Source organism: Catharus ustulatus, chromosome 1 (assembly GCF_009819885.2).
Source record: "Catharus ustulatus isolate bCatUst1 chromosome 1, bCatUst1.pri.v2, whole genome shotgun sequence".
Classification (NCBI taxonomy): Eukaryota; Metazoa; Chordata; class Aves; order Passeriformes; family Turdidae; genus Catharus; species Catharus ustulatus.
The window spans coordinates 32,243,575-32,261,959 of NC_046221.1; the positions used below are offsets into that span (position 1 = coordinate 32,243,575).

Sequence of the window (18,385 nt, forward strand, 5' to 3'; positions counted from 1 at the left end):
TAACTGTAAAGTGTGATAAGGTCCCCCCTGAGCCTCCTTTTCTCTAAACTAAACAAATACAGTTCCCTCAGCTGCTCCTCATAAGACTTGTGCCAGACCCTTCCCCAGCTCCATTGCCCTTCTCTGGACATACTCCCACCTCAATGTCTTTTCCACTAGCAGCTTTCCAGCCCCTTTTCCCCCCAGCAACCCCACATGGGGTTGTTCCAACTGAAATGCTGAACCTAGCACTTTCCCTTATTGAGCCTTACAAAATTGGCTCAAAGCCTAGTATGACTATCATTCTCTAATTACAGAAGTGTCCATACACTTCTTGGGAGCTCCATGTCTACGTGCCATTACAGAGCAGACTTACGAGGCATTTTCTATCCTCCAGCATCAGCTATGACTGTCATTTGTGCCAGGGCTTTCCTAATGCTGTGTTGACAGAGGTGTCCTCCCCTTTTGTCTGCACTGTTCAGCTGAAATCCGGCGTCAGCTCTCTCCAGTGGCATCACTCAGACCTTGCACAATGTGCAAAAAAGGAAGATCGTGGTGTTTTTTCCTGCACGCTCTGCAAAGGCGCTAACTCACGCAGGGCAGCCTGCTGCATGGCTTTGCATTTTAATGGCTTTTCGAATCACCTGTGTAGCTCTCACTAATGACCTTCATGTTCAAAAGGTGCTGTGTTCAGACAGTAATGCAGGTTAATTTGGGAACCCCAAAACTCTCAGGGAGGATATACTGGCAGAGTTAGGAACGGAAAGTCTCTATCAGTTTTCATTAGTGATTCTTTCACTGCATTCGTTTAGATGTGCAAAGACTTCTTATTCAATTCTCACCTCTACCTCTTACCATCTCTTTAATCACAAACTCTTCCAGTTCCATTTTTCTTTTTAGGAACACTGTAACAGTTACTTAGTTTGATTTGGGATGGGGTTTTTTTAGCTTGTTTGTTTATTTTTTTGTTTGGAAAGGTCCTTTTACTCACTTGCCAGGTTTACAGAAGTATTTTTTGAGAGCTCAGAATTTAAGAGTGTTTTGCAGCTTTCTTTTACACATCTTTATTTTCTTAGCAAAATCGTGACTCTAACATGCAGAGTTTTAGTTTACTGCTTCTTCTGTTGCTGGCAAAAAACATTTTAAAATCAGTGTGCAGCTTATCTTTTCTGTCTAAATAGTGAAACTAAAGTGCCCAACCATTAATGGAGAAGTGAAACAAATTAATGAATCCCATATGTAATAGAAAAAAAAGAAGAGGACAGAAAAGTTGTTTGGTATTCTTCTCAAGTAATCTTAGGATTTTATTATAAAGCATTAAAAGTCTACAGTATTCAAGTTGAAATCTCCTTTCCCGGGCAAGGTTGAGTACCTCTTAAAGCTGATTTTGAGGCATACCTTGTAATCTTATTGGAAAATCTGGTGGTGACACAGTGTGTTTATAAAGCATGGCACAAAAGTCAGAGAGAATTATTTCTTGTCTGGAAAAAAAAAAAAAAAAAAAAAAAAGAGGGGAAAAATCCCTAATTCCAGGACTGGGTTTTAGGATTGGCGGTTAAAGGACAGGCAATCATTTTTTTCCTGTAATCTGAGCAAGTAACTGTCTGACACAATAATCATGGAAAAATAATCCCTCCTCTGTAACATTTTTATAATGCTTTTCATTGCACCTGCAGGCTCAGCCAAAGTGAATCAGGAAGCCATGTGTTAGCTGGGACAGCCACTGTCTGTCCCCTCTGCAGGGTCATGTTGCTCTGCTCTGAAGACAAAAAGGTGAAGGTAACTGCAGTATTCTGCATAAAAGCTGCAGCTTTCCTCATAAATTGGGCTATACATGAGTAACTGAAGGCCCCATTCATTATCTGTGCAGAGGGATTGCCTGGCTGATTGCTGCCCTAGAACAAGATTAGATGCACAACTGAAGGAAAACCAGCTCTGTGGAAGCTGGATAATTTCCTATCTTCTTGCCTTAATGAGTGTTCTCCAGTCTGAGGGCCATGATCAGGGAGTATAAGCTGCAAGCTGTATTTTGGCTTTCTCTTGTAAGAAAGCAAGTGATACGCTCTCCAAAACCAGCACAAGCGTGTACCAACTGTGAAGCTGATACAAATCCGAATTCTTGGCTGTACTTGAACAAAGTGCTGTCTGTTTGAAAACCTGTTTAACATCCCCTCTGAGACGCCAGAGTGCTTTATTGCTATTTCATCTCTGAGATAAATACCCTGACTGTGATAAGGTTCCTTTCATAATAAGGAGGCAGGATATAATTATAACATATATGATGTTTGTCTTACCTTGATCCCTCTTGTTGCAGAGAGTTTAGGCTTGCCACACCTGTGATCACTGTAAATAGCTGCAGTTGTTGGAACATGGTTGTAATTTTGTGGAGTAGGCTGGAAAAGTGTAGTTTAACCTGATGCACTTTTTATTATATGCATATGCCTGTGCAGTTCCCAGCACAGAATTTGGCCCTTGTCGAAAATACCTTTTGGCATACATCAGTTCAAACTAAGCCAGCAGAAACTAGCCCTTAGCTTTGGCTGAACAGTAATTCAGTCTTGTCTGGACTCTGTTTTTGGTGAAGTGGCAGGAAAAATCTCAGTCCTTTTTTAAGTCAACTCATAAAAATATATTTCTTGCTTTACCATGATTTTTTTAAAGTGACTGAAAAGTTTATACTTAAACAGTTATGGTTTTAGAGTATGCTTACAACTAAATATTTGATGAACAAAAACACATCCATAAATGGTACTGTTATAATGGACTATGTACTTGGGAACCAGAGTAGTGATGTAGACAGAATAATAAATTAATTAAGTCAACTTTTTCAAGTTTCTCTTTATTAAAAACAAAATATTTCAACCTTTTGCTCCAATGGTACCAAGCTTGTCTATTGCCAATCTGTAACTTCATGTGTTGAAAATTGAGCTCTTGGGACTGGAGAGATATCAGCAAAGAGATTTGCATCCAGCAGTACCATATATCTCATTTGTTAAAGTGTTTTATCTACTGTGATCACACTGAAACTCAATTTTAAGTTTTTTTTTTTGTCTTAGTATTCTGCAAAGGCACACAGACCCCCCCTATATTTCACTAGACAGGCTGTATTAATAAACTAAATCAAGTTTCAATAGATTACATAAACTAACCACACAGAAAAAAATTGGGACTAATTTTTCAGTCAGTTTTCTAATGCATCTGGAAAATGGCAAAAATGCATCTGGAAAAGAGACAAGACACATATTGTTGCTTTTTCCAGCAAGTTATATTAAAAAAGGTGCTAATATTTTGTTATACAGTGAATGGCATTTAAATTGAAGTATGTTTTTTGCAGATACGATTATATGTCGTAAGAAAGGAGTCTCAGATATTATTGCAGGAAATTAATTAGGCCATACTTATTATTTGGCTTACTTGGTTTAGTGATTGCAATGACAAGGAATTAATCCTCCTTATTCCTTATCTGAACAGCTAGAAATACAGGTTTCTCATTTTTTCATGTCAGCTACTTATTCTTATCAGAACAGCTCTATCTCCTACAGTGGATACTAACTTGAATGGGTAACTTCAAAGTTCATGTAGTTTTCTCTCTGTTTTGCTCCATGGTGGTCTTAAAACCACTATTATACAGCAGATGAGAAACTTATATTTTTCCTTGTCCTTTGACGCTTTTACTGAATCTATCACTCTCGCTTTCTTGTAACACCTTTCATCTCTGCTATCTTTGATATCCAGTTGAAGATGGGAGGGGTGTTTGTGTGCCAAGAACAATTACATTCCTTTTATTTTTACTCCTTCAACAACTTCTCATTCTGAGTCTTTGCACTTTATGAATACTGCCTAGAAAGGGATCTGTGTCAAGGTCTACAGCCCTGTGCATGTCAGTACCTACCCAAAACCTTCATACTTTTTTCCCTCTCCTGCAGCATGTGGTAACATTTTCTATGGCCTCCAGGTCTGCTCTTTCAGACTGCAGAACATAAAGGGCAGTTGCTATCTTATAAATGCAAAAAAAGTTTTATTGTGTTAGTGCTGAATGAGCTTGCTCTCATGTCACATCCAAGTTAAACTTGCTATGTTTGTTTTATAACAAAAAAGACCAAACAAAAACCTTTAAACCTTTCGGATTTTGCTTTGTTCTTTTCTCTCTCCTTAGCAATTCCGCCTTTATTTATCCCTACCAACCTCTCCCACCCTTTAATCAGTTTTCCCTGTGTTCCAGCACCTTCCTGGGCTGCTTTTCGACTTACCGTTTATATCATACCTGTAGCTCTCCTTTTCATTTATGCATTTTTTTTTCTCATATTACCTTCATGGCAAAAATTGTCAGCAGCGATTGATATGAAATAGAAATATAGGTGTGACCTTTGAAATTATTTAAATTGCCACTAACATACACATTATCAGTATAATGTTGCAATTGTGCTGCACTTGGCTTGTTAATACTGATAATAGCATATGTGTTCTTGATACTAATAACAAGCAAACTGTGGTTAATGCCTTGCATTTGCCATTGTTCTAAGTGATCTGTTGAAAACTCGCTGTTTATGTTACAGGATCTCATCTTAAAATCCATAGCTGAAATCAGCAAAATAGATATTAAAAGTAAGGTATTTTAGTACATATTTTCCTAATACAGCTGTTCATTGAGAAGTTTGTCTCATTATCTAAAAAGAGAGATGGTTTGCATTATTATTGCAGACTGGAAAGGAATAATATGAGACAGTGCACGTAGCCAAAACTTTGGATGAAAACCAAACCTTTCATCAAACTGTTTTAATACGATGTTGCCTGCAATCACAATGAACCAATTAACATATGTAGTCTTTTGTTGTTTGCAGAAATTAAATTGATTTTGTTCCCTGTATATTTTCTATCATGGCATGCTGAACACACCACAAAACAGTGTAGTTAAACAGCACTACTACCAAGCTATGCACTTTGTGCCCTCCATATAACTCCTAGCAGGTCCTAGCAGGCAACTTCTGTCTTGTTTAGAGGTGCACTGGTCTGCAAGTGACTTGTGCTCAACATGCTGAAAGGATACACTAATGCTGGCATTCAAGCTGAGCTGACCAAGTCCCTTGAAAAGACTTCTCAATACCAACTGCCAAAGTTTCATAGGAGAGAGTAGTAACTTAAGCAATGATCTATAAAACAAAGATGTGAAAAGGATATAAAGGACTTTGCTGGTAGACATGTAAGTAGGCACGGTTTGTGCAATTGTTGGTACAGAATGATGTGTCTTCAATCTGTGACACATGTAGTGTTGGATACATTTCTATTTGCTTCTGGAAAAGAAAATCTTCCTCTTCTGGGAAACTATTCATTGCAAAAATGAATATACAGAGGAGGAATATTTATAGAAGGTGAGAAAATACTTTGGGTTTCATGAGGAGTGAATAATGAATAATTCAGTCAAGTGTAAATGACTTAAAGGGAAAATGTCTGTAAAAAGATAAGCTACCTAGTAAATTTTTTTTCTGTTAGGCAATAAATCAGCAAGATATGTGCCAAAGATAAACTTGAACTTCAAAATTGTTCTAAATCAGGATCTTAAAATTTGACCTTGTGAATTGTGAATGGAGTTTATTCAATCTGTGCATATAGTTCTTGACTGTAGATAAAAGAAAATTATAAAAGAAAAGGGTATTCCCTCACCACAGTGCCTTTTATTCTGTTTTACTTCTGTTTTAATAAACTGTCATCACTCTTAATCTGGAGAAGTAATTTTTGAAATCTTGGTTTAAAATTAGGTATTTTACAATTTCACATATCATCATAAATCATGAATGTTTGGGTTTGTATTTCATTGCAGCGGAAAACAGATGTGCCACTTCAAATGCAGTAACATGCACAAAGTGTCTTGCTTTGGGTCCAGAGTGTGGATGGTGTGCTCAAGAGGTATGGCATTTTACTTAATTACATTTGACTTTATATTTTACCTGCTTCTGATCTTTATAAAGATAAAGACTTTTAAACTGAGAAAATTATAGTTAGAAATAGCAGGAAAATCTTTAAATGATCCCTAGAGACAGAATCTGAGAAATCATGTGAAATATATTTTGTTTCCAAAGGAGAAAATGCAATCTTTTATTTGGAAAATTGCAGTAATTTTAAATAAAGTGAGACCTTTTTAATGCATTCCATCTGCTATGTAGACAGCTTTGGCAGACTTACAGTAGCTTTGAGAGTTTAACAGCTTTTGGCTTAAAAAAAAAATTACTTATCAGTACTTTATAGTACGTCCTCATCATTTATGAAAACAAGTCTATACATATATGTCTACTGCATTTAGCAAAAGGTTATACTTACAGTGGAGTTGATTTCAACTTCACCTTATATTATGATTCTATCACAAATGGAAAAAATGATGCTTTTCTCATTTTGACGCTTGAAACTAACAGTTCTGAGACTTAGCAAAGAAGATAGATCTTAGCAATTATTCTGAAATTATTGCTGCTTTGCAAACTGTAAGAATATGGGAATTTCTGGTTTTATTTGTCAGAAAAAAAAACTCTATTGGTACCATGATTCTGAGTAATCACTTCAGAGGAGCAGGCTTTTGAAGAGTATCACTGACAATCGCAAGCTCATATGCTCTTTAAACTCACGTGGAAATCACCAGTAGTAGCTTTCAGGTTAGCAGAGAAGGTAGATAAGTACCTGGGGTGTGTCTGGCAGAGATAAGGAGTGTAAGGCACGGCAATATCCAAGATACTATGTCTTGGAATCATTAACTTAGTCTGCCAAAGGTAGAAGGCTAAGTAATGCAGGATAGGTAGAGGCATGCAGGGCTTGTTTTCCCAGAGGAAGCCTCGCATGTGTAGATGGCACAATGGATTACAGTGCAGAGGGGTTCATTATTCGTGTCCTGTCTTACAAAGGGCAAAGTTTCATCCTCCTCCCTCTGCATTTATCACAGAACATTTGCTGACTTTGCAGTGCTATGGAGCTGCGGTAGATCCCTAAGTAGGCACATGGACTTGGCCAGTTTAATTTCTGCTCTGCTTGTCTTGCTTCACTTCTCAAAATCCTGAGAGCTGTTCATGGACGCCAGGGCTTGTCAAACCCTCTTAAACAGCTGGTTCACCTACAAACATCCATGGTTATGGAATGACAAAATCCATATTATTCCATATGGAAATAATGCTGTGCAGTTTAGCCTACCTGCTTCATAAGAACAATATTTTTAATAAGATAATCAGCCCTGGACCTCAGAAAACACTACAAATCTATTACTCATTACTGGTAAGGAGAGTAGCTAAATTCTTTACACATTTAAAAATCTAGATTTTTTAAAAATATACACTAAAAAGAGTATGTAAATAAGAGTAACTTAAAAAGTAGTCTCTGTTGTTTTTAATAAAGAAGGTTATAGAAAAAATATATCAGAGGTGGACTACAAAAATAAGCTGGAATTTGAAAAGCAAGATACAGGACTGTCACATTTCATTCTTCAGGGGCTTTTTCTAGTCTTTACAGGGTCTGGATGACTATTTATTATCTCATACACAGTTGACTGTACTTTAGATTGCTTATTTTCCTCATTTGCATCTGAAAGATCAGAGATTGTCCTTTGGTTGGTTGGTCTCCAACTTTGACTCAGATGGACCAATACTTTGAAAGACTACAAAAGATCTTGCCTTTTCTTTTTTGCTTTTTTTCTCCCCAGCATGTTTAGAATCATATTAATCATCCGATTAGTGGTCAGGAAGGAATTTTACATTGGATCATTTTGGCACAATTTTTGACAATTTTCCATCAATGCAGAAAAGTATGGGCTGCTTCTGACATCATCCTTCTACTAATCACTTTTCTGTTGCTACAAGGGCTTTTTTTATGTTGGTGGCATCTTAAACTGTCCATTCCTGTAATAATAAATGGTTTCCTCTTTCCGGGAATTGAAATTATGTAGTTCAGCAGGTCTTTGGATTTTGTGTGGTGGGATAGACACATTCAGGTTGGCTAACTCTAGAGCTGACCTCCGGTGTTCTGTTCCTACTAAATACCAGCCTGAGTAATGTTACCAGTGGATTCTTCTGAAAACTAACCTGTTTTGATATTGAGGGAATGATACTTTCTTGCTAAAACAAGCTCATAGCATGGCAGAGAATTTTCTTTTTGTGACATAATAATTTCCTTTATATTTCCTTTAATAATTACCTTTTTCTCCTAAGTCAGCTTGTTCTGAGTGTGCAAGATCCTATTTCTCATTAAAAAAAACTCCCTGTGTGTAGAAAAGGGTCAATGTGGCAATTTGGTTTAACTTCTAATTTAAATATTGCATAATTGCCATTATTAAAAGCATATGGCTTCATGAACTTATTCTATAATTTATGCAATTATAGTAGCATATTTTATTGTTTCAAAGATTATTATTTTGGTTTTCTTTGTCCTTTGAAGGTAGTGCAGGGTTTTTTTCAGCTCAGATTGTTTTGTACTTTTTGTTTCTTATTAAACAGGATTTCATGGCTGGCACAACACAGAAGGGACGCTGTGACACTGTTTTCAACTTGATGAAAAGAGGCTGCCAATCAGATTTGGTTGAAAACCCCACGGTTCATGTCACAATACCTAGTGACCATGAAACAAATACACAAGTGACACCAGGAAAAGTTTCAGTCCAACTGCGTCCAGGTTGGGTCATCTCTAAAACATTAATATTGTAATAAATTTAAAATAAAAACAATACTTCTAAGTACAGTTTTTTTGTGAAGAGGCATCTGGAATAATTATTTGGAAGAATGATGCCATAACATTGTATTGTAGAACTGTGATGGTGTTGCTCCCATATTCAAGTATCACCTTCATCAATACTTGTTTCTGTCAAACACAGCTGTAGGTCAGAATAACGCAAGTAATATATGGAAAGGGAATTATAGGTAGTCTTTCGTGTTTTCTTATGTGGTTTCTTGATTCTTTAGCCACTTACACTAACAGTTTTGCCTGCCTTACACATGTATAAACTATTCTTTCTGAAAGTAAACAGAGTTGTAATTCCTAAATTCATAATTTGATAAACTTGTTGATTATTTCTTTACTTTCAAGCGCATTACTTAGACAACTAGAAAAATACCAAAACCGTTATATAAGAAAAGACTAAATTCCTAAAGAAGACTTAGGTGTTCACTGCCTGAATTTTTTTATAACTAGTGAATCTCCATCTGCCCTCAGCTCAAGTCTAGTTAAATCAGTGTTTATTCACTTTCTCTAAAAAAGCTGTAGCCAACAGCAGACATGAAAGTGATATGAAAGGATGCAGGTTATTTTTTGCTCAATAAAATTTAATTTATTTCTTTGTTTTGCAAATAATTGGATAAAGAAATATGTGAAAGAGATCAATCTTTGTCAGGAAAACATTAGGTGTTTAGGAGAAGTATTTTGCTGGTCTTCACTGCAGAAATGATAATTTTCTGTCAATTACAAAGGAAAAAAGAAGGATCTGCATGAGTGTAAAGCACAAAGGAGTTCTGTTTTTCACTCTTGATAATAATAAAACAGTCAAGGTAACATCAGCACTTATCCTTTCCTCACTCTCCTTCCAAAGAAGTGACTGATACTCTGTTTTGTACTGAGAAATCATTTCAGGAGCTGAGCTACCTCTAAGCTCCAAAAGCATTCTGGATTCATAGGAAAAAAAAGTTAGTTTTATAAAATTTGGTTTCATTAACCTTTTTTCCAGTAAATAATGAAATTAGGTTTGGAGTTCCTTATGCTTTGTTGAAGTTTTGGTTTTTTTTATCAGGGAGGCAGAAGAATGAAATTTCAAGGACTCCAGAAGAAAAACTTTTCATATATAGATATCTTGTCCATATTTTCCACCTCAGGGAAACACACAGATATGCCACTATATTTTTTTTCCTCAAAACAGACATGTGATACAGTATAATCATGCAGACAAACATGCTTTTGTTTTGATACTGGGGGGGGGTTTTGTCACTGTTTACCTATACTCATCATTTAGGATTTATGTGGGAAAAAATAAAAACTGTGCTCAGTTTCTCACTTTATACAAGCTGGAGACCTGCAAGGGTCGTTTACAAGAAGTAATTTACATTGGCAAAGAGGAAACATAAATTACAGCTCACTGAAATTGTTTTCTTCATGCAAGACCTAATACAGACAAATCCTGACATTTTCAGATGGATTATGTTCAAAGGCCATTGCAAGAAAGTATTTTGCGTATTTAACTTTTCTGAGACAGATCTCTGTAGTGGATGTACCTTTTGCTAGTTTTTATTGAAAACCTGCACAGATCTTCTGTAACATCTTCCTTCCTCCTGTCCTTCGCTGTATCTTTATTGCACAATGCTGAATTAGATTCTACACTCACCACATGAAGATCCTAAAGCCACTTCTGCTGTGAGCTCACACTTTGGGTGACATAAAATGATGACTAGTTTGAAGCCAATTCTGTACCCACTATGCCCCTACAAATCACCTCATTCGTTTTGCTGACATTACAGAATATTACACAAGCAAAAATGTGAGGACTAGTTTCAGCAGCTTCCAAAGAATTAATGTTTTTATTACATGTGAGCATATGTTGTAGTTCTGCAGGGGACCCAGACATCTATCATCCTGAAGTAAGAGTTCTGTTTTGTTTATGCCAAAATATGGATTTTTTTTTTAATGTTAATACCTCTTGTAAAAATATATGTATTTTGATCCTATGGAGTTTTCTCATCAAATCTTTGGAAACAATTTGGGATAAACTTGTATCATCATTTACATGAGATTTTCAGGCTGTGCTGTCCTTGTGGTGTGTATGTAGTTTTAGATGCTGTCATATGACAAACTATTTGCAGGATATATTTACATGCTTTGAAGTGACAACCTTGAAGGGACTGACCCCAATTTGTATGCAGATCTGTGTCCTTTGTGAGTCACAAATGCTTTTTGTTATAATGCCAAAGGGATTGCATAACCATGAATTTAAAACAAAATGGGGAGAAGTCAGATTTTTACCATAAATTACGCAGTGCTCCTGCAAGAAAAAAACCCAGAGATGTTCTACAAAATACCCCTTTATGGCTTGTTTTTGAATGCTTCTTCAAGGTTTCATTTACTCTTGGGAGATTTTCTTGTTTGTTTGTTTTTCTCTTTGCTGACACAAACAACTTTGTGCTGAGATTGCTACAAAAATAAACATATTTTTAAGCATGTCCATTCAAAAATAGTAAATAAATGTATTTGTTTCTTCTTTTAATCAGGAAGTGAAGCAAACTTTATGTTAAAAGTTCGTCCTTTAGAGAAATACCCTGTGGATCTTTACTATTTAGTTGATGTCTCAGCCTCTATGCACAACAATATAGAAAAGTTAAATTCCGTTGGATTTGCTTTATCTAAAAAGATGGAGAATATTTCTCTTGATTTTCGACTTGGATTTGGATCCTATGTGGATAAAACTGTGTCACCCTATATTAGCATTCATCCAGGTAGAATCCATAACCAGTGCAGGTATGTAGTCATTTTACATGTACTGTAGCAGTGAGATGTACATTTAATAACAGAAATATGTATTATACTTTTTTTTTTAATTCTTTGGAATTAATCTTTGTTTACTTTTACCGTGGTTCTTTGACAAAGTTCCTAAGCAAATTCTGAAAATTGTTTAGCAATGATTACTTCTGAAATACCTGGTAAGTGATTTCAGAAAAACTTTCTGTATCAGAAAAAAATGTGCTGTATTTTCTTTAGCAAAACAAACCAAAACCCATGCTGCTTTGGAATATTTGGTTATGTTTTGTATTTCATTTTAAAGTCGACTGTTGTGGTTTTGGTTGTTTTGGATATGTTACCTAGATTCATCACAAAGTTTTTCTTTCTCACCTATGTAATTTCTAGTGTATGGTCATGTATTCATTAACTCTTTCCTGAAAATTCTATTTTTTTCAACATGTGGTTTGTTTCAGCTCATTTAATGAACATAAACAATGCTCTGATCTACTTCTATAGTTCCAATGTGAAGGAACTCCTCCTTTAAATCGAAACATGTTCTAGCCTGCATTTCTTTTTTCATGCCATGCCTTATATACCTTGACTTGATCACTTATATAAAGTAAGGGATCACTTCCAAAAGCCCCTGGAGAACAAGATTATTCACAACAAATTCAGAGCTGTATAAATTACAGTAGTTGGAAAAGTGAATGTTAATTATTCATACTTCCTTGGTTGCCTTTTGTGAGAAGACATGATTCAAAGTTCTGTGAAGTCCCTCAGTACATTTTGTGATTTCAGTGGGTTTTAAATTGGCTCATAGTAATGGAATTTATTCTAGAGATGTGACTATCTATGGATAAAGCATTCATCTAGATCATCTATATATAGTGAATGGACATTGATTAGCATTTCTAGGTCACAATGCATTTTGCCTAAGAGACGTCTGCAGAGGTATTAATCCTTTTAATGCCAGTGTCTCTTCTTTGACTGTACCTTGATTTGAAGGAGGGCAGGTTACAGTCTGGATGTAGTAGAAATTAAGAGAGTTGAAACCTGCTCAACATCTCTGAAAAGGATGAGCACTTCATCTTGTGCCATAAATCATGGCTGTGAGTGGGTCCCAGATCAATGACCTCTATGAATGCTGTTTCACTAGCTTACCTATGACAAAAATCAGACTTTTTCCCTTATGCATGATTTGAGAAAGTATCATTTGCCGTGATTTGTTGGCATTTGTTACTGAAAATGGATTTTCCCATCTCTTTGATGAGGTAATTATTATTAATATCAATATTAATTTTATGCACATATAAGACTAGTGGATATAGGAACTTAGATTTTGTTACAGTTTGATCCAGTAGCCTGTGTAGCAACCTGTTAAAAGATCTTACTGTTGCAGTGTGATATCCTTTCTCAGGATAATGGAAAGCAAAGCTGTACCACACTGTAGATGTTCTAAAAGGGTTTACATGCTCCCTGAGATCATACCATCCCTCTTGTTGCATTTTTGTTCTGTATGAAACACTACATATATACCATTAATGTGTCAACTAAGTTATTGTATACACAATTCCATAAAATACAAAATAATGTACATTTTTGTAGTTATTTATAACTATTTCCCACTGAACTTAATTTCACATGGAACAGCTCTTTTTTTCTGTAAGTGTTTCTTATTCTGTGCTACCTACATCTTCATTAGCATCAGGATTTTATGGGTTAATGGGAATGCAATATTTTCATCTCCTTCAAAGGAAAAATAAGGCTTTTGATTTATTTTGTTTTTGTACAGTGATTACAATTTAGATTGTATGCCTCCTCATGGTTATATTCATGTACTATCCCTGACTGACAATATAGCAGAATTTAGAAATGCAGTGAATAAACAAAAAATTTCTGGGAATATTGATACACCTGAAGGAGGTTTCGATGCGATGCTCCAAGCAGCTGTGTGCCAGGTAAGGAAGGTGCTTATTTACAAAAGAGTGAAGAAATAGTAATTCAGCCATTTTTTATATATATATATATATATATATATATATGTATGTATGTGCAGTGGTGGTCAGTGTTCCTGAATTCAAAATGCCAGTGCTATGCCTGATAATACTAAGATTTTTTTCCTCCTTTTCCATTATTTCCCCCTTAACTCCACATTTCCAATTGAAACTGAAAAAGGAGAGCATGAGGCAACATGTTTCAGTATTGGTTATGGATCTTCAATTTCTGGCTTTAACCAGCCTAACCAACATAGGATGTATGATGAAAGCAACTGCTTTTTGCTTGAACAGACACATGTATTAATTTCAGTCAATTACATAATTAGTTTCAAAAATCATTAAAGGCTGTGTGTGTTCCTCAATGCATACCATTCAACACTTCTTCTCCTTAAGAGCTTGAAAATTGAATGAGAAGTTTTACGTATCTTCTTGTGTAGATAGGGAAAACAGAAGAACTTCCATGTTCTCTGTTTTTAAAGATTTCAAATTTTAAAACAACACAAATCAACTAAAAATTATTTTTTGTATATTGATAAAATTTTATCACAGTCTCTCCCATGCAGAAAAGGATGGAAAAGATCTGCATCAGTAAGTCTCAAGCTATAAGCGTATTAGATAGAGTTTGTTTTGCTCTAGAGAGCTATTTTGGTTGTTGCTTTCCTTCTTATGCAATACAAATTTTGAATTTTGGCTGATTTGGATTTGGTAATACTCTATAAAATATTCAACTCCCATTCAGATCACAGGCTTGACACGTTTCTCATCTGTTAGAATGATGTCAGGACAATTGTTTTATCTTGTCCATCTTCACACTATTTTTCTGAGCAGTACAATACTTCAAGGATAAAAAGTAACCCAAACTATGCTAAAAATGAATAGTATGGCCCAATTTTATTTTCAAATTTTGATGAACAGGTAAGTAGAAACCACTCTTCATAGACACTGTGATTGAAGCTGTTACAAAAAATTATTCTGAAACTTCAGAAAAATTCCTAGAAATTCAGTGTTTCTCACTGGACACATTCCACACTTATGACATGTGAGTTCTAGAATAATATATTCTATGTTCCAAGAACAATAGAATGGAAACATTCCTGAGAAATGTGGAGGCTTTCCTGTTAAGTGAATTGTGAACTGAAATGGATGGGGAAAATGTGCAATCCATAATGATGATCATGAAGTATAAATTATATTAATGTGCAGTCATTTTGCCTACAATAGACCTTTATAACTTGCTCCATCTTGTTTTAACCAATGCATCATAGTTACAAGAGGTAGCAAGTTAGGACATGGAGCTACTGCAAAATTTTGCTTGCTCTGACATATGTAGGTAGGAATTATAGAATCACTGAACATCTCAAGTCAGAAGGAACCCATAAGGATCATTGAGTCCAACTCCCTGCTCCCCATAGGATTACCTAAAATTAAACAAGTCTCAAGGTGACAAAGTCAAATGATGGAGGCTTAGGAGAAGAGGCTTTTATAGTGCTGGAGGAGAATTTGGAATTATTTAAGACAAAATCTGTTCACAAAAAAACCTTGTAATTCTCCTCCTTTAGAGGAATGCTGTCTAGGAGTGTCCAAGGGAGACTGATGCCTGAAGTATAAGTTGGAAAAGACATGTCACCTCTCTATACTTGTTATTATTGCTGGTTTGAGATATTTAATCCCCATGCAGAGACAGTAGAGACTGAGCCTGAGAAGGGAGCTAAATCCCTCTCCCTGAAGAAAGGAAGGCAGAGAGTTATGTCACGAAAATGTGACTGAGTACATGGAATGTACCACATGAGAATGGTAGAGATTCTGTGTCACGGGAAGGAGATAAAATGGAAGCAGTGAAAAAAAAGATGGAATAAGCAAGAGAGGGAATAATGAAAAAGCATATGATGTGTTTCCTGTGTACCTCAGAAATTTGATTATAATCAAAGGGAGATAAGTGTTTTGAAAATACAAATTGGCATCTAAATCAATTTAAATACAAGCTTACCCTGCTTCATCTTTCACATCACCAAATTCCTAAAAGACATTCAATTCACCCTTGAGGCTGCCCCTTTGTTATCAATCCCTTAAGATGGTGGATAAATGTAGCATTTTGCTGCATAATAAGGAATTTTTCAGTTTGTAATTGCATGAAGATCTTCAAACTTTAGTTTATTGATTTGTGATTGCATACTAATGTACTTTCCAGGAAATTGTGTCGAAGGAAATTATAGTGATGAGAATATAAAGTAATTAAATCCAAGTAAAAATAGAACAGAGTGCCAAATATCAACATGGATGAATGCATATTTACTGGTTGTAATGCTTCCTTGGATCCCAGAGGATTTTACAAACAATGTGGTTTGTATTTGTACATAAAAGTGACACATATAATGTGGCAGGTGTTATCAAGCCCACTATAAAAAGCATAACTGGCCTATATAGTGGGACATCTTTCTTTAAAAAGCAAAGAAAATGGTAAATGGAAAAAAACCAAAGAAGTTAGTAGTTTTCAGATGTAGCACATTATGTCTTTTTCCACACAAAGTACTTTAAGTAGCCTGGTTTAAATGCAGTACTGCCAGGCAGTGTAAAATCTGAAAGTGGTCTTTCACGTTAATTTTTCTTTTTATTGTTGATTGTTTTGGAAAATAGGTAGGTACTGCTTTCTTATGCCTAATTTTGTTTTCTTTGTAGAGCCATATTGGATGGCGTAAAGAAGCAAAGCGACTGCTCCTTGTGATGACAGATCAAACTTCCCATCTGGCCCTTGACAGTAAATTAGCAGGAATTGTAATTCCCCATGATGGAAACTGTCACTTGAAAGATAATGTGTACATCAAAGCTACGAGTATGGTAAGGTATATGTCATAGATTTTGCCTTCAGAGAGGCAGTGCAAAACTGTGTGAAGGAGGCTTTTAGACTGCTCTCAAAGCATTGCTTTTATTTCAGTTATTAGAATAGTGTTTTTCCAGGTAGGCAAGTTGTGAAATGAAGAATTGGTCACTTGGCATATTGGTATTCTTTTTGTGTGGACTAAGGTATTTTGGAGTCTGAAAAAGCCAGTACACAGCAAAGGAGGATATGTTATGCTTTTGGTGTGGGTTTTTATTAGCATCTTTTAAAAATCACACACTTTTTGTATAAAATATAAGAAGTGTGTGGTGTTGTGACAGGCGGCGACCTCCTTTATGGTCTGAGGTCGCTTACCTGTACAGTAAAGGGTGGTCTAAGAGTTCTTATTTTGCAGGCAGGGCGCAGCAGGGCACGAAAGAAGACTCGAGAGCTGTTGTTTTGAGGTTTCCAAGGTCGTTTATTCTTCTTTATCTAAGGAATTTTCTGTCTACCTTACAGCGGTCCACTCTGCAACTCATCCAAGGCTGTTCTCCTGCCCTCCGGGGCAGGACTTATCTTTTATACTCTAATTTACGTCTACTTTATTTACAATTAATCACCAATACTTTATACCCACTTTACACCGAGCAGTTTTGCCTTCACCAATCCCGAGTTGGCATCCCGACCCAGAAAATGGATGCCATGAAGAAGAAGAAGAATTTCTTACTACGCCACAAATCCTCCATCTTGTGTCCAAAAACCCCTTAATGTAAACAATCTTTAAAACCTTATTTTTCTACCTTCTAACACATCAATTTACACTCTACTTATTTCTGTGACTCTGTAATTCTGTATATAAAGATGGTAATTTCTCCCAGGGACTTAGATCGAACTCACAGAGATTTCTGGCACCTTGCCAAGGCTTTTGAGCCCCCTGTACAGGCTCCAGGGAAGCCAGGGGAATACCCTGGGTTCCCACATGGTGTGATATTTTGTACAAGTAAAAGCTGGTAGTATGTAAGAGTTGTACAGTCCTGCTCACAAAAATTGTAGTGGCTATGGTTTATAGTCAGAGGATGCGCAGCAGCGTTGAAAGGCTTAGTAAGAGTAAACCAGAGAGCGTACAACAGCAATGCGCTGTCTCAAATGGATGGACCAGCATTAAATGCACTCAGATTTCACAGTAGAAAGCCAATGTGTAGTAATAAATACCTCTGCAAAAAGTTGCATCAAATCTGCTGTAACAAAATAAGACACCTTCCACATATATTTTTAACTTTCAAAATATTTTCTTCAATAATAGATGAAGTAGTCATAAGTGACTGAATAAAGGAATTTTTGCCTAAGAATTGTAGGTTACAACTGCTTTGGGTATTTTCTTAAATAAATATGGATTGTTTATTTAGAAAGCATGAATCACTGCTTAATTGTGATGTTATCCCCAAAAAACAGAAGTATGAACTGTGGTGCAGTTAGAGCACGTTGAAGTTTTGTTCTCAGTGCTGGCTGCGCTTTATTAAAGTGTACAGCCTGTGTTCAGCCAGAGCCAGCAACATGCAAGTGAAGTCAGTGAGGGCTTGTGTAAGTGAGGTTAGACCTGAATGTGATCCTGGCAACTGTTATTTGCCAGGATGGTGGGGCAGCAGGAAGAAGCTGCTGGCTCCTGTGTGACCGTGAAATATGGGAGATTTCTGGGAAGCAGTGAGTGTTCGGGACCTTGCTGAGCGGAGGAGGGAGATCAGCGTGTGCTAACAGGAACGTTATTTAGATTTCCGATTATCCAACGTTCTTGCATTCATATACTCCCTCTGTCACCTCCTGGATATTTCCTCACAGATGTCAGAATTTATTTTTTTTCCACTCTAATCAGTCTATTCAGTTTGTTCTACTTAGAGTAAATAATCCTGAAACTTTTCTTTCCCAAAGCAGAACATCTCTGTTTTTCTTTCTTTTTAGTTTTTCTTTGTTGCAGTGCTGCAAATCAGAGGATGTTTGCTCTGCTTATTAAATAACCACTAAAGGCACAAATCTTTTTCTGGTGTTCAGGATTCCTTTGATAATAAAGATACTGTCTGTTTCAGAAAAAAAAAAAAAAAAACCCAAAACCAACAAACTGTATTTATTTTCTGTCCAAATTCAAGAATTAATT

At 36.0% G+C, this 18,385-nt stretch overlaps 1 protein-coding gene across 1 annotated transcript in view; it reads left to right on the top strand.

Annotated features, from left to right (window-relative positions):
• The window catches only part of ITGB8 (integrin subunit beta 8), a 47,878-nt gene that overhangs the window by 9,297 nt on the left and 20,196 nt on the right, over positions 1 to 18,385 (top strand). The window contains exons 2-6 of the mRNA XM_033079497.2: positions 5,798 to 5,883; positions 8,445 to 8,619; positions 11,196 to 11,442; positions 13,217 to 13,382; positions 16,098 to 16,256. Of these exons, the coding sequence (XP_032935388.1) occupies positions 5,798 to 5,883; positions 8,445 to 8,619; positions 11,196 to 11,442; positions 13,217 to 13,382; positions 16,098 to 16,256 (833 nt within the window). The remainder of the gene's footprint in view (positions 1 to 5,797; positions 5,884 to 8,444; positions 8,620 to 11,195; positions 11,443 to 13,216; positions 13,383 to 16,097; positions 16,257 to 18,385) is intronic.